This window comes from Psammomys obesus, unplaced genomic scaffold (genome assembly GCF_907164565.1).
Source record: "Psammomys obesus unplaced genomic scaffold, mPsaObe1.curated_primary_1811, whole genome shotgun sequence".
NCBI lineage: Eukaryota > Metazoa > Chordata > Mammalia > Rodentia > Muridae > Psammomys > Psammomys obesus.
The window spans coordinates 2,546,152-2,562,665 of record NW_026596440.1 but is presented as its reverse complement, the minus strand read 5'-3'; the positions used below and the strand labels follow the sequence as shown (position 1 = coordinate 2,562,665).

The window sequence follows — 16,514 nt, the reverse complement described above, 5'->3', positions numbered from 1 at the left end:
GTGTGTGTGTGTGTGTGTGTGTGTGTGTGTGTGTGTGTGTGTGTGTGCTGTGTGTGCCTCTGTGTGTAAGTGTATGTGTGTGCCTGTTTGTGTGTGTGCATTTATGTGTCCGTCTGTACATTATGTTTATGTTCATGTGTGTGTGCTTATTTGATTGTGTGTACACCAATGTATGCTTCATCTCTTACTTGGATAGCTGTGTGTTGGTGTAAGAAACTCTTATTTACTAATTTCCAATGAAAAGGTGAATTTTCAGAACTTTGGTGAATGAAACAGGAAAAACTAATTTGATCATCACTGCAACTTGGTTTGTTTCTGAAGCACTTAGATTTCACTGATGTCTTCATGTAATAGAACTCTCACCAGGACATCTCTTTTGAGGCAACAAATCTTTATCAGATCAACATGCAATTTAAGTGCAGATAATGCCCATCTTTTTGGGAATATTAATGTTCAGGTGTTGAGTGTAAGTTAATTTTATGTGCAGAAACTGAGAAAGTCTTACTTTGGAATATCTTCCCAGATGAAATGTGTTGTCTTAGAGAACACTTGTGGGAGTTATTGAGGCACTAGGAGAGGTCACTGCACCTGCCCGCTTTGAGATAAAACCTTATCACAGAGAGAAACACTGAAGTGCCCATGTGTCAGAAAAAGAATGAATGACAGTGATTTTATTTTAAAATATTTCTCTATCTATCTGTCTGTCTGTCTGTCTATCTATCTACCTATCTATTCAATCACTTTAAATCCCAATCCCAAACCCCTCCCTCCTCCTCTTCCTGTCCCATCCCCACACCCAACTCCTTAGTCCCAGAGAAAAGGAGGATCCCAATTGGTACCAATCCAACGGTATCTAGAGAATGACAGGGTTTTTAAATGTGTATTTTGACATCTGTGAACTGAGTACCCCACCGGGATCTGTGTCTCCCTGAGAGTACCTCAAATATGTCTCACTCCTCACAGTAACCCCAAATTTTCTCTCTCCCCACAAAGAAACTTATTGTGTATCACTCTCCTCACAGAATAGCCACATGGCTCTCTCCCCACAGAGCACCTGGCTCTGAAGCTGTCCCCTGCAGAGGGTCTCAGGTCCCGCATCCTTGGTCTGTTGCAGCAACTATTTGCCTGGGTTCCATAGAGGTGTTGGTAGCAAATGGCTCTCTGCGGCCTCCATGATTGCCACGTTGCCTCTGCTCCTAATTCTGAGTGGCTCTCTTGGCCATTGTTCCTGCTTCTGTTTACCATCATTCCTAGTGTTCACACTCTCCTCTCATCTTCTGGCCTCCTGTTCCCTTCTCTCTGTTGCGCCCTCTTGGTTATGTCCTAAGTGTCTCCCTTGTCAGTGTGGTGCAGTTGGTGCATGCTGTCATCACTCTTACTGATGACCCTTCTAGTAAGACACAGTGCCCTGTGCATGTAGTCCCAGTGCTCAGGAGGAAAGCTGAGGCCGGTGGAGCATGGTTTAAAGGCCAGATAGCCTGCAGGGTAAGACTGTTGCAGTGTTGGTTATGATGATGGTGATGATCATTAAGGATGATCATGATGATGGTGAGGAGGAGGAGGAGGAATAAGAGGATTTTAAAAAGCTGTCTCTCCTTCATGATAGGTAACAGGTGTACCTTCTTCTCCTCAAACCTCAGCTTTAGACTTCCAGGTTTCCACAATAAGGATTCCACATATCTATACTATCTGAGAAATGGAAGGGCGTTATACTCAGCTCAGGCATTGAAGAACTAGGATTTGCTCTTACAGCAAGAAGTGGGTCCAGGGCTACCATACGATGCATTCATAGCTAATGCAAGTTGTCTGTTTCAGGTGTCTGCTTTATTCAAGGACGGGACAATTGGAGGGAACATCAATATTGCCATTGTAGGGCTCGTTCTGCTGGAAGACGAACAGGTATCCCAGCTTCAAAAGCAGCTGTTCCCTTTTCCCCGGAGGAAAACGGGTGTGAAATTCTGCTCTCTTCCCCTTTAACACAATTGCTCTGTATGTTCTTTATTTCTCTTTTACTTGGGAAAAGAAAGATTTCATATTTTGTGTCTAAAATGACTCATTTCTTTTCAGTTCTTTCTAATGGTGCATATGAATGCATGGTGTGTGTGTGTGTGTGTGTGTGTGTGTGTCAGAGAGTGAGTGTGTGTGTCACTGAACTGTATATGTGTGTATAGCATGTGTGAGAGTGTGTATGTATGTGTGTGGTGTGTATAGATGTGAGTGCAATGGGATGTTATATTGTGATATTTTTGTGTGTGTGGTGTGTAGTGTGTATGTGGGCTCATGAGAAAACAAAACAGAGGATGCATTAGTCATGAGACTGTGGGAAAGTAACATACTGGTAGTGTGAAGGACAAGTGTGTCTTCAGCCTCCATGAGCCTCCTGTCTGTGCTTTGCTAGAAAAACCAACCCTGCTCCCGTCATGTACAGTTAACTGTGCTGTGCTGTGTTGTTTTACCCTGTCACCTCCTGCTTCCCCAAATCTCCATGATGCTCAGGCTTAGGTTGTTACTTTTTCTTGGAGACCCTGCAGGAGGGATCAAATTTTCCTTACTGGATACTAGTCTCAGGTAATGCAGTTAATGGGCGGACACAGGGTGACTTCCTGTCACTCCCCACCGCCACACACTGAGCCCCCAAAGGTACTCCTCATAATGTCAGCAATATGGGAGGCTTCATTAAAGAGCAGCTCCCACTACCATTTCTCCTAAGCTGGCTATTAATTCAGCAAAGGCTCATGGGCTCAGGGCCTGAGCTAGACAGTCTGCATCCACGCCTACCCTTGGTGACATCTTCAGGGTCTCCTGGCAGCCACAGCGTCCTTGTTTATAAAGCAAAAAGTGCTTTAGATGAAATCGGAGATGATCTTCTTTGCAGGTGGGATGCAGCAGGGTGGACTGTCTGGGCTGTCTAACCCCGTTGTCTGCCCCATGAGTGTGCAGCTGGAAGGTTTCGCTGAACTAGTCAGGCTTCTCAGGTGACAGGTTAATTATTCCCTGTATTAAAACGTTTTCACTTTGGAATTCATCCAAGCTGCAAAGAATAAGCAAGGTTATCGTTTGATCATACACCTGTGTTAACTTTAATTAACAACAGTTTCCTGGAAATCACCAGCCAAGGAATGCAGGCATGCTTCTGGGCTTATGTGCAGAGGTAGCTTAGGTGCATGTGACAGAAAATAGAATGAGCGTGTCTTTGGTGATTAAGGGGCAACTTTCTCAATAGGGCTTAAAGCTTTTACCAAGTTAGCCTTCTGAGCTAGGAACATGCACACTGATATGCTCTGATCACCTCTAGGACCACTGTAGCAAACCTACAAGTGGTTCAATAACTCAGTGCACCTGCCATCATGGTGCTCCTCAGCCTACATCCTCCATCCCTTATGGGTCTAGACTTCACAGCCATAGTTCACTGCCGAACTATGGGCACTTGATATGTACGAATAAGGTTAGTGGTATTCTATATTGTTTACTTAAAGTTTTGGGTTTTTTTTAAAGTAAAGCTTTAGAAATTGACCTCTTTCTGTAAACAAGTCCCCTCGGGATAGGAAAGTTACTTGCTTAACGCTGTACCTCCAGTAGAGGTAGAAATATTGTTGTTCACTTTTGGCTGTGAATTCATGGCTGGTGAAATGTTTGTATGTGTGTGCACTATATAAGAAACAAACAGAAGATTCTATTCCAGCTACAATTTTGCAAAGTATTATTTAAAGATGTTTTTATGAAAAAGATCATGCTCAGATGTTATCTTTCTTAGTCATTGATTCCAGGAATCAATCAGATACATTCCAATTGGTTGTGTACAGAAAGGCACGTAAGTGAGTTCTCTGAATCCATACAAATTTGTCTAATGAAGTCTTTGATATAATAATGCATCATCTGTAACTCTTACGATGTGCCTTTGGCTTCACCTGTGTGTTTTAACTCTGTTAAGAAAAGCCTGCTGTGATGAAAATGGTTATACATGTGTTCTCTACATCTCTGTGGTGTCTCGGCCTCTCTTGCCTAGCCAGGGCTGGTGATTAGTCACCATGCAGACCACACTTTAAGCAGCTTCTGCCAGTGGCAATCTGGATTGATTGGCAAAGATGGAACTCGGCATGATCATGCCATCTTACTGACTGGTCTGGACATATGTTCCTGGAAGAATGAGCCCTGTGATACATTGGGTAAGATTCTCCAGTGGATTTGGAGGGAAGTGGAGAGTTCACTTGGGAGGGTGGTGTAATTACCATCACCACAACAAGTAGCTTTCTTGTATCTATCAACCCATGTGTAACAAGAAAAGGCACATCTCACATTCCAGAGTTCCTCCCCCTCCTCAGGTAAGAACTGCCCCTTCCATTTCTTCTACCACTGCAAATGCGACCAGCAGATTCAAGCTGTCTCATGATGTGTTAAGAGTAGTAGATTCATTTGGAGATACCACAGAAATACTCTACTCTTGATTTCCATATTTTTCTGTAAAGATCTGACCATCAGCAGTTCAGCCATGTTTTAAATGTTTACAGAGTGAGGTACTTTGACATATATATATATTTTAATGGTCAAAGAGTGTATTACTAGCCAGGACTCCACAGAACTTTAATTTTTTAAACTCTATTTCTTTCCCAAGTCCAGAGGGGTCAGGTTTTTATTGTAAAAGCTTCTGGATAGGACCTCGTGGGGCAGAAGTTATCTCTGTTTCTCAGCAAGTCATTCTGAGGCTGCCCCTCAGCGGGGCTTGGAGGGCACACATTTCAGCGACTGGAGTCAGCGTGGCTCATGGTGTCTGGACAGCTTGAACACGGTGCTTCCATGTGCTCTCTTAATCTAGAGGTTGGAACGTTTCCTATGTGTCAGGCACCACTCACCTCCATAACCAGGTCGCAGGGACAACTCCAGACACTGAGAACCTAGAGAGGTTTCTGGGTAATGACTCTTTGTGGATGTTGTCACAATTCCTCACTGGGGACACCAGCATGCCCTGTGTGATTGTCCCAGCAGAGGTCTCAGAAGCCCAGAGTGCTTTCTCATGTCTCCCAGGAGACATGTCTCTTTCCTTGCCCTTCGTTGTTCTACGGTATTAAATCACAAATCATAAATGGCAAATGATTATCATGGCAAATGTGAATCACAGAGCTTGGAGTGCGATCTTGAGGACTTCCCAACATACCCGCTCTCCACTGCCTTTCCCCTTGAGGCTTTAGTGAAGAGATATTTCTAGGAAAAGACAGAAACCATCCTCCTCTGCATCTAATCCTCTTCGATTTTGCGCCAACTTCAGTCTTTTCCAGGAAGACTGCATGGAAACTAGGCCTGTGTGTCACAAGACCGCGTCCACAGCCCCAGGACTACATGAGCTAAATCCCCGTCTCCCACATAAATGCAGTATATTTATGTGGATGTCCCAGAGGAGCCCATCTCACGCTTCCCCAAGTGAAGACCAGAACCACACTTTACCATAGATCAGGGAAAAACACAATCACTCACAATGCATCAACACTGTATTTTCTTTGTTTTCATGTCCCACAGGGTTCGCTCCCATAAGTGGGATGTGCAGTAAGTACCGCAGCTGCACAATAAATGAAGACTCGGGGCTTGGGCTGGCCTTCACCATTGCCCATGAGTCTGGACACAAGTAAGTCTGTTTCACTGGAAGTGGGGGTCGTCTCCTCCCTGGAGGATCTCTGCGAGTCTGTCTTGATTCTGTAGGTTCATCTCATTTTCTGATAGGCTGCTATCATGGTACTCCATCTGACTGCACAGGGGAAAAAGCCTTCTTGTAAATGGTAGCACACACACAGGAAGAAAAACAAGCATGATGAGTCCCTGGTCGTGTCCTTTATTCATGTAGAAGAATCTTTAAAAATTTTATTTATTTTTTATTAATTAAAATTTATTCACTTTGTATCCCAACTGTAGCCCCCTCCCTCATCCCTTCCCAATCCTTCCCTCTCCTCCTCCCATACCTCTCCCTCAGTCCACTGATAGGGGAGGTCCTCCTCCCTTTCCATCTGACCCTAGGCTATCAGGTCTCATCAGAACTAGCTTCATTGTCTTCCTCTGTGGTCTGGTAAGGCTGATCCCCATAAGGTGATCAAAGAGCCAGCCACTGAGTTTATGTCAGAGACAGTCCCTGTTCCCCTTACTAGGGAACCCATTTGGACACTGAACTGTCATAGGCTACATCTGTGCAGGGGTTCTAGGTTATCTCTATGCATGGTCCTTGGTTGGAGTATCAGTCCCCTAGACCCCTAGACCCAGATATTTTGGTTCTGTTGCTTTCCTTGTGGAGCTCCAGTCCCCACCCCCCAGGTCTATCTCCCCTTCTTTCATAAGATTCCCTGCACTCTGCCCAAGGTTTGGCCATGAGTCTCAGCATATGCTTTAATACCCTGCTGGGTAGAATCTTTCAGAGGCTCTCTATGGTAGGTTCCTGTCCTGTTCCCTGTTTTCCCCTCTTCTGATGTCTATCCCATTTGCCTTTCTGGATGAAAATTGATCATTTTACCCAGGATCTTCCTTCTTGCCTAGCTTTTTTAGGTATACAGATTTTAGTATCTTTATCTTGTATTATGTGTCTAATATCCACTTATAAGAGAATATATACCATGTGTGTCTTTCTGCTTCTGGGATACCTCACTCAGGATGATCTTTTCTAGATCCCACCATTTGCCTGCAAATTTCATGATTTCCTTGTTTTTAATTGCTGAGTAGTATTCCATTGTGTAAGTGTACCACAATTCCTGTATCAATTTTTCAGTTCAGGGACATTTGGGTTGTTACTAGATTCTGGCTATTATGAATAAAGCTGCTATGAACATAATGGAGCAAATGCCCTTGTTGTATGGTTGAGCATATTTCTGATATATACTTAGGAGTGGTATAGCTGGATCTTGAGGTAGCACTATTCCTAATTTTCTGAGAAAATTCCAGATTGATTTCCAAAGTGGCTGTATAAGTTTACATTCCCATCAACAATGGAGGAGGGCTCCTCTTTCTCCACATCCACTCCAGGATGTATTGTCATTTGAGTTTTTGATCTTAGCCATTCTGATGGGTGTAAGGTGAAATCTCAGGGCCATTTATCAGACACACTAAACTTGTTAGAAGAAAAAGTGGGCAAGAGCCTTGAACTGATTGGCACAGGAGAGAACTTCCTGAACAGAACACCAGCAGCACAGGCTCTAAGATCAACAATAAATAAATGGGACCTCATGAAACTGAAAAACTTCTCTAACGCAAAGGAAACTGTCAGCAGAGCAAAACAACAGCCTACAGATTGGGAAAGGATTTTCACCAACCTTCTATCTGACAGAAGGCTAATATCCAGAATATATAAAGAACTCAAGAAGTTAAACATCAACAAATCAACTAATCCAATTAAAAATGGGGTACAGAGAATTCTCAACAGAGGAATATTAAATGGCAGAGAAACACTTAAAGAAATGTTCCACGTCCTTAGTCATCAGGGAAATGCAAATCAAAATGGCCCTGGGAAATTGTTTTTCTTATATAAAAATTTATGCTCATAATCCTGTCAGCTGATTTACCTTGGGGCATGGTCTATTGAAGCATTTTCAAAGGCCCCGTTACCTTCCAAACTGATTGCTCTGGACATCCTCTGAGGCTCTTGAGGACCACAGGGTAAGTTATCCCTTGTCCTGCTGAGTCAGTACTTGGAATTTCTCTTAGAAAATGGTCAATATGGAAATTTCCCCCTTTTCTGCTATTTATTTTTCTTTCAGCTTGATTTTCCAGACAACAGAAAAACAAAGGCAGCGTTTGTGATTTGTGTTTTGACAAAGCTAGTTTTTCTCTCTTCTCTTGAAAAATGGATTCAATGATCTGTTCTCAGAATCATGTACACACAGGTGTGCTCACACACACACATGCAAACAAGTGCAAGTGTGTGTACCATTGGTCAATCGCATCCCACAGAGGCCCTACAGGCTTTGCCTCTGTGTGAACTGTTGACCTGGAGACAGAGCTGCACATCCCATTACCAATCCCTTCTTTATCACAGGCAGTGATTGATGATTTTATTGCCTAGAAAATTACACCTAGACTCTATAAGGCTTTCAGCTAAGACTTGATTGCATTTTTAATAGTCTGCTGGAATTAAAAACATTATTATAATGACACTAGGCTTTTGCTGTCCTCTCAACCATACCTGAACTTAATTAAATAATCAAGGCAAGAAGCCCTTAAGTCACTAAGAATTCAGCCTGTTAGAGTTTGATAAGCAGAGAGATACAGGCATTGACAGTAACAGATTTAACTGAAATTCAGCTTGAAGTCTCCATTCTCAGCTGACTCAGTCACTGGAGTTAGAGAGCATTAGAACAAGCCAGCTCTTCAACCATCATCTGGCCCACTGATTGACCCTGCTCTCTGAAAAGATCCAAGAGACATGTTACCTTATTCATTGTCATTCCTATTGAGACTTCTTGTATTTGAAACCTACTGGCATTTGAACATTCTCTCTGCCATCCCACCACCACCACCACACACACATGCATGCACACACACATATACATATAGACTTACATATATAAATATATATATATGTATATATATATATATATATATATACATACATACATACATCCCTATAGTTAGTATGTGAGAGATATCTCTGCATTGAGTGTATCTGGAGCACAATGCATATTCAGCGTGTATAGAAGGCTTTGTCATCTACGATTACATAGGGATAAACTGGGGCTCGCTGAGTTCAGCAATTTGCCCAGTACCAAACAGCTCATATGTGGTTGAACCAAGATCTTGAATAAGTGCCTTCCCCACCACCATAGTTCCTGCACATTCCAGCGCATTCCAGCGCATTCTAGCAACCTTTCTGAAGTCTCCTGATCTCAGCCCAACTGCTGTCTCCACTTCTGCCCCTGCCTTCTGATGAGGAAGTCTGTCTCAGAGCTCTGGACATCCTGGTCCTACCTAAGGTCTCCTTCATCTCCGCAAGGGGAGTCAGCATCTGGGTGACATTGCTTTATCACCACACTCAAGGGCATCTCACTTCTCACCTTTCATCTCACACTGTCCTGACAACCTGCACCATTTCCTAAAGCTTCTTGTGCTTCTTCACCCTGGAGATAGGTTAGTGCTGAATAAGTACTTTCTGATAGCAATGGAATGGCTCAGAGAGATGCTAGACGACACAAAAGGCACTGAATTCTGGCTGTACTTTTAAAAAGCAGTTTATCAGAAATTGTGTTTGTAATTTTTTCTTTCTTTGTACTGTAATTATTTAGTTATTGTACAAAGTGATAGGTTCCATGATGAGATTTTCTTACACATATATTATTGTACCTGTTTTAACTTGCACTTTCCATTGGCCTTCTCTATACCCTATCTTGATAGGGGTCCCCTTCCTCCCCATAGCCCCTTCCTGATAGCTCGGCATATATTTGTGTATCTATACATATACATGCATTCATATTCTTCATATGAGAGAAAGCACACAAAATTTTCTCTTTCTCCCCCCATTACCCTGTCTTGCTCCTCATCTCTTTATAAGTCTTTCATCACCCTCATAGTCCACCTTATACTTTCATTTCATATGTATATATGTATGTATGTATGTATGTACATAGTATGTATATGTATGTACACATATTTAAATCTAGACTCCAAATATGAGAGAAAACACACACTAGTTTGTCTTCCTGAATCTGGCTTATTTCAGATAGCAAAGTGACCTCCAGGCTAACACCTTTTATTTGAGTCACAATCGTTGCTGGAAGATTTCTCTTTAGTCAAAAACGACATGGACACGCTACTGTGGATTGTTGTATTGTGGGCGGCACTGTGAGAGTATGGGCAGGAAGTGTGTGGGTCCTTTAGAAGCACACTATTAAGGATGGAGCGGCAGATACTATTTATCATTGAGCCTCTGGGCAGTCATTTTAAATAGAGTGCCGTTGTGCATAGGAGAGGAAGTTTTATCTGGCATGCATAGTTAAGTTACACTTCTTGGTGACAAACACTAACCTTAATCTTTGAGATATGTCTATTCTTTCGCCCATGACTTTAACCTTAATATCTATGTGGTCCCTGTGGCATTTTTATGTGATAGACATGTCTGTGCATGATTTACTGATTAGAAAGATAAGTAAGGATATAGCAGGGCACATTTCTTATAGACACTCGAATCACATGGGGTGGGTGAGCATATCACATGCTCGCTCCTACCTCACAGCCCACTTGTATGCCACAAGTCTCCCAGGGCATTCTTTGGGTAGCCAAAGTATGTAATATGTTTCTCTGATGTTTTAATACTAGCAGGGTTTGACATTTGATCATTGATAATACTTTTGATTAAAAAAAAAAAAAAGAAATGAAAACCAAGAAATCTCCAGATAACAGTCATTGTTATTTGAATTCCTTAGAATGTAGGCTGCAATGGTAGTAAAATTATCTAGGTCATGTGTGGGGCTGTAACATTCTCAGGTCAAGGGCCAGCTAAGACAGCGTGCTTTGGCACTTGGTTGTCATTGCTCTCTCCCCAGAGCTGCCTCCCTTCTGGGATTTCAGCCCAAATCCTTCTCACAGCCATGACACATTTCCCCTGCCATGTGCTTGCCTTGGCCTTGATTAATTGCCTTTAATAGAACTTCAGAGAATGGGTGGAGGTTAAAATGACCACATCCACATCACCCTTGGTACTGACCAGGAATTTTGCAGAAATCTGACAATATTTGCCTGCAAGATCTCCTTGGATACACCCTCCAATCACACTATAGTTAGAGCACCAAGTGGATCCTACAGGCCTTGAGCTCTGAGTGTTCGAGCCGTTGGCTTCACTCTGGATAAAGGGCTCTCCACAGTCCTTTGTTTGTCTTCCTTTTGGTACAGTGTAGGAAGATAACAAGTCAAGCCATATGTTTGATACCATACCTGTAATGGTGTTTACAAATATTATTTATGTTTGAACTTACATTATCATGTGTCTCTAAGCAAACCTCTCAAGTACATGTGTGTGATCTCAGCCTCTGTACAAGGACATATTGTGCTGTTCCCTTTAAGCCCATCCCACTGTACTGAGAGCTTTCCGGTCCTTGTCCTCCACTACTCAGCATGGGAGTCTTGATAGTGGCCTCCCCCATCCCTAATCAAGTAACCATTTTGTCCACTTCTGTTTTGTCTCATGAGTCTTTCCTCAGGGTCTCACTCAATACCAGTTCTTGGGAAATCAGTATAAAGGCAGAGTATCTAATATCAGCGGCCAGTAGTAATTGGTCTTCCAAAAATGTGCTTAGACTTTTAGAGGTTTTCGGGTCCATGTGGCTCTTCCAGGTGTCCCAGGCTTTCCTTCAAGGCAGTTTGGAGTACTTCCTGAAAGAGTTGAAAATGGTGGTGTGTCCTTCTGCAGGCAGAGCTCTGGGAATGTGAGAGACGCGGAGCTTTGGTAGGTGGTGGCTACTTGAGTCACTGGCAGTCCTCAGTTGGGGCTGCAGTTAGACAGCTCTCCTGAAAAACATGCTGTTTGGCACTGAGGGACACATGGACATCTGTAGCATTCTTGTTCATAGTTACTGTAGCTTGGGATGTGTTCATACAGAAGGCCAGAGTAGAAACCCCAAATTGTTCTGGTTTCCACTCAGTTACGATGGGGTCAGATTTAAGCACTTTCCACATATGCCTGATACCTTGCTCACTCTTCACAGAAAAATGCCCTCCAGAGAGGTATAGGTATTTGGGTCAGGGAGGCAGGGTATCTGCCACACCCTCCAGCTGTGAGGAGCTAGTGCCAAGGAGTAGCCCAGCATGGCTGTGGAGATGAAGGTCACCTCCCTAGTGACTACCTGTAGCTGCTCAGTAGTTTTAACACTGGCTTAAGTGTTCATATCACCAGAAGAGCTTATTTGAAAAATTCAAATGCCTTTGTTTTCTAAGTCAGGAACTTCTGGCTGGAAGCCTGACTTTCATATTTCTTGTTCTCATTTAATCTTTATTTTTTAGAAATTCATACATGAGTAACTGTATTTCCATAATTTCTCCCCTCCAACTCCTCCTGTATGTACCCTCCTTCCTCTCAAATTCATCTCTTCAAGTATTGTTGTGACATATATCCAGAAATGTACAAACACATGTGTACATACATATGTATTTATAAATACTGCTGAGTCCACTTCCTGTTAGTTGGAAGTTACAAACATGAAGTATCAAGACTATGACTATCTAAACAAGAGTAAGACAATGGCAACACCAGCTGACACAGATGGGGGCCACCCCAGCTGAGAGATTACTGGTAACTCATGGTACTGTAAGAGAGATTTGGTACACTCCAAGGAAATCTTCCTGATACCAAATGGCCTGCCCCAAACATACATATACATATGACTTCCATATTTCTAACAAACATCTCTGAAAATTTTGCCAATCCTGGTGATGGCATTTGTGAGATCGCTGGGGTTTGATATGTTCTCCTCTGTAGCTACGTGGTGAGTCACTCATTCTTCCGAAATGCTTTGTGAGCACATAAATGTCCTCCACAATTTGACTTCTATAATTTGTTTTTGAAGAGGTGTGGTCTTCACATACCCAACTACCCCCACAGTGTATATTAGATACTATAACCCAATCTCTGATTTGAAATAATTATTTTCTCTCTTCCTTAGTTTTGGCATGGTGCATGATGGAGAAGGAAATATGTGCAAAAAGTCTGAGGGCAACATAATGTCCCCAACACTGGCAGGACGCAACGGGGTCTTCTCCTGGTCCTCTTGCAGCCGTCAGTACCTGCACAAGTTTTTAAGGTATGGATCCTTTGAGCTGGCTTTGTGTTCACTCTGAACTTTTTTTTCCATTAATGTTCTTAATTATTTAAAATTTTTATTTTGTACTTTTAATTTTGAAATTTTATTTATTCTTTAACAATGTTATGCATGTATATAAAATGTATTTTGGTCATTTATACCCCCTTTGAAATCCCCTCCCACTTAACCTATACCATCCCTTCTTCCCAACAAATCTCCCCCATCTTTCTCTGTCTCTCTTTATCTCTGTCCCTTCTGTCTCTGCCCCTCTTTGTCCCTGTCCCCCTCTGTCTCTGCCTTTTTCTGGGTTTCTCTCTCTGCTGTTTGTGTGTATGTCTGCATAGGTGTGGGGTTCATAGGGGTACACAAGGGTGTGGAGGCCTAAGATTGACATCAGTTATTTTTCAGTTGCTTTCCATGTTTGTTTTTTAAGACATTGTTTCTCCTTGAACCTCAAGTTTAACTATGTTAGAATGTTGGTGAGCTTTAGCCTTTGTGGTCCTGGCTCCCCAACCCTCACAAGACTTGCATTGCTGGCACCTCTTGCTTACCTAGCTTTATACTAAGGACATGGAGATCTGAATTCAGATCCTTGTGCTTCTGTGTCTGGCACTTTTCTGAATAAGCGGTTCCTGCCCCCCTTCCCCCACCCCTCCATACCCCTTTCTGTTATTTGTTTTCTGGTTTATTTTCTTGTTGGTTTAATTTTGTAACCTGCTCAATTTAATTGGGGTGGCTTCTATTTGCAAGGGTGGGCATTATTTATTGGAGCATGGGTAAGTGAATAGTGGCTACACCAGTGAAGAAAATGGCTCAACCTCCCACAGTGATCGTTAAGTGGCCACAGGTCCTCAGAGATAGCTAGGACTTGATGCTGGAATGTCAACAAGTCTATGAGTTGTCTTGTGCAGAAAGCCACAGTTTCTATGAGTTCATGGATGCAATAGCCATGCCATTTCCAAAGGACATCAGTGTTTCATAACAACCCACCTCCGTCCCACACCCTGAATCCCCTGGCTCTTATGTTCTTTCTGCAACCTCTTCCACAGCATTCCTCAGGATTTAGAGGGGTGATGCCGCTCTTCCACTTGGAGCTGAGCACTCAGAACCACTTATTTTTGGACTTTGACCAGCTGTAACTCTCATGCTAGCTGCTGCCACTTTACCAGAGGCTGCTTTGAGCAAGGCTGAGAGCAGCATTGGCGGGTCTCCGTGGCTGGCTCTCCTCTGGACTCTCCTGTCTTGCTTTCCTCTCTCGGGAGTTCTCTGTGATCCCCAGAGCACATTGGGGGCAAGCTAAAGTGTCTTTAGCTCTTTCTTGCATCCTTTTCCAGCGTAAGTGAAACTTTTAGTAATGAGGAAGAGTTTGCCCTTTAAAGTGGCTCTGCTCTTATTTGTATTAACAGGGGAGATTTGGAGTTTCTTTATTTAAAAGTGTTTCCATAATTCTCTTGGTTCTTGTTCCAATTTTTAAAAAGCTCTATTTCATCTCAATGTCTATGAAATAAACATATCAACATTGTTAAGAATTGTAAGTTGTGATCTGTCAGCTTGGAAGATTAGAGGATGAAAATTTTGGGAATGTGGTAAGAGTTTGTATCATGAAAAAGTTCAAGAGAAGGTATGAAGACTCACAGCAAGAAAACCATCACCTAGTCACAGAAAAATAATTTGAGGACATTGGAAGCATCTGCTGCAATCTTCAAATAAGAATGTACTTCTCAAAATTACTATTAAGATTCTGGAATTAAAATTCCTTTTTGTTTGCCTATACTGAAGAGGAAAAATGGGTGCTGAAGTACACTGGTTTGGCTTTATGTAAACAATTAAACAGTTCTCCAATGATTTTTCTTAATGAAACTATCTTCAGGGACTTTACTAATTTCTATAGACTTTACACTTATAAGTAAATATGCAATATTATACACCATCATTTTTAATAATAAACTATTCAAATGTTCATTTAAATTAAAAACACGGTTTCAAATTAGACAGTCATAAGAAACACAAGGCTGCCTGCCTGGTGTAGCCTCTGGCTTTCTGATTTCCAATACTAAAAACAGTGTTTTATCCTCGACCCATTAGGTGGCCATTGGGACACAGTCCCAGCCATGAGTAAGATGCTCTGCTGTCCTCCATCAGAAGCCCAGCATGTGGGAAATGGAAAAACACATAATAAAGGACCTGATGGGCCTGGGGTGGCCAGTACAGCTTTTCTCCATTCTCAGCGGAGTCGAGAAAGACAGATATTTGTTTGGAGAAATTCACCCAGTGAAGTCATGTGTCATTTCCCATTAACACACACACACAGCTCTTCAGTTACTCATGTCTAAATCAGTGAGATCCATGACCCAGGGAGACTGCAGCCTGCCATTCAGTTACTCATGTCTGCATTTAGAAGTCACTGACCTAAGGAAATTCTAGCCTGCCCTGTTGTCTTTCACAACAACTCAGACTTGTCTTCAGTTAATTATTTTTTCTCCATTTGGAATCCTGTCCTATGGACCAGTGCCTGTGTCTGCCCTTTCTCCAGTGTGAGTCTGTGAGTTTGGTGCATTATGTATGGGAAAGAGATCGCCTCTAGGAACTATAGGTGTGAGAGGGCAGGGATTCCCCTGCCTTACTCAGTGCCATTCTGTAGGTGAGAAAATGGGAATTCCACTGAGACGTCATTCAGATGCTTTCTGTGTTCATTATAACCATATGCTGTTTGTCCAGTGTTCACCTTGAGGAATGCCATCCATGAGCAATGCTGAAGAAATGAGACTAGCACATAGGAGCTAACATGTAGGGAAAGGAAAATAGAGGGATGAGCATTACTAGGCAGAGCCACACCTATCTAAACCCACCTCTGGGAGGCATGTGTGTCAAGATACTGCGTTTTTTGAGAGCCCAACTTTCTTACAGGGAATAAGGTGCTATGAGGAAGCCGAGCAATACCAAGATCTTCATATTCCACGATGCAGTCATTAGAACAGTAAAGGATTCTAAAGAGTTCTCATGCTGTCTCTGCCATCAGCCATTGTTTTGTTAACATTTTTTCTGTCATGGTATAGCACACAAATAGACAGACAGTTAGGATGTAACTCAGCAGACTTCTATGTTGGTCAAAGGGCTGTAAATTCTCTCAGGTCGGACTATAGAGCCTTGATATAGACCCCTCACACTTCTCTATCCCGTATCTCTCAGCAATGGCTGGTTTCCAAACACAGAGTTCTGGGCTAAGGTTTTCTTGTCTTTTTTAACTTGCTATGAAATAAATCATGAGATATGTGCATGGGAGATTCATCCTAGTTAAGTAGATATTGAATTAGTTCATTTATTTTTATTATATAAACATATAACATCTAACAGTAATAAAAATTGAACTATTTTTTTATTTAAAATCTGACCTTTTGTGAAAATGACAGGAATTTAACTACCATAAGTTTATAGCAAATCTAGCAATCAGACAATGTCCTGAGAATATATAAATATAATTTTATAAGAATATATATATACATAATTTATATGTGGATAATTTTGTGTATGGATATCCAGTTACTTAAGGTTCATTTGTCAAAGATCAGTTAAGTACATCAACAAGGGACTCCTTCTGTCTGGACTGTTTTGCCCACTTATAGAGTTATCCATTTTGTTTTATTTTGTTTTGTTTTTTCCCCCTTGTGTTTCCATGTAGTAAAGATTGTGAGGTATGTCTCTTCAACTCTGACCTTATCCTTAAATTCTGTTAAATCATTGTAAATCTCTTTATTCTTT

General features: G+C 42.1%; 1 protein-coding gene across 1 annotated transcript in view; it reads left to right on the top strand.

Annotated features, from left to right (window-relative positions):
- The window catches only part of Adamts16 (ADAM metallopeptidase with thrombospondin type 1 motif 16), a 118,900-nt gene that overhangs the window by 44,601 nt on the left and 57,785 nt on the right, over window positions 1-16,514 (top strand). Inside the window, exons 6-9 of the mRNA XM_055598006.1 lie at window positions 1,816-1,899; window positions 4,007-4,166; window positions 5,512-5,617; window positions 12,618-12,755. Of these exons, the coding sequence (XP_055453981.1) occupies window positions 1,816-1,899; window positions 4,007-4,166; window positions 5,512-5,617; window positions 12,618-12,755 (488 nt within the window). The remainder of the gene's footprint in view (window positions 1-1,815; window positions 1,900-4,006; window positions 4,167-5,511; window positions 5,618-12,617; window positions 12,756-16,514) is intronic.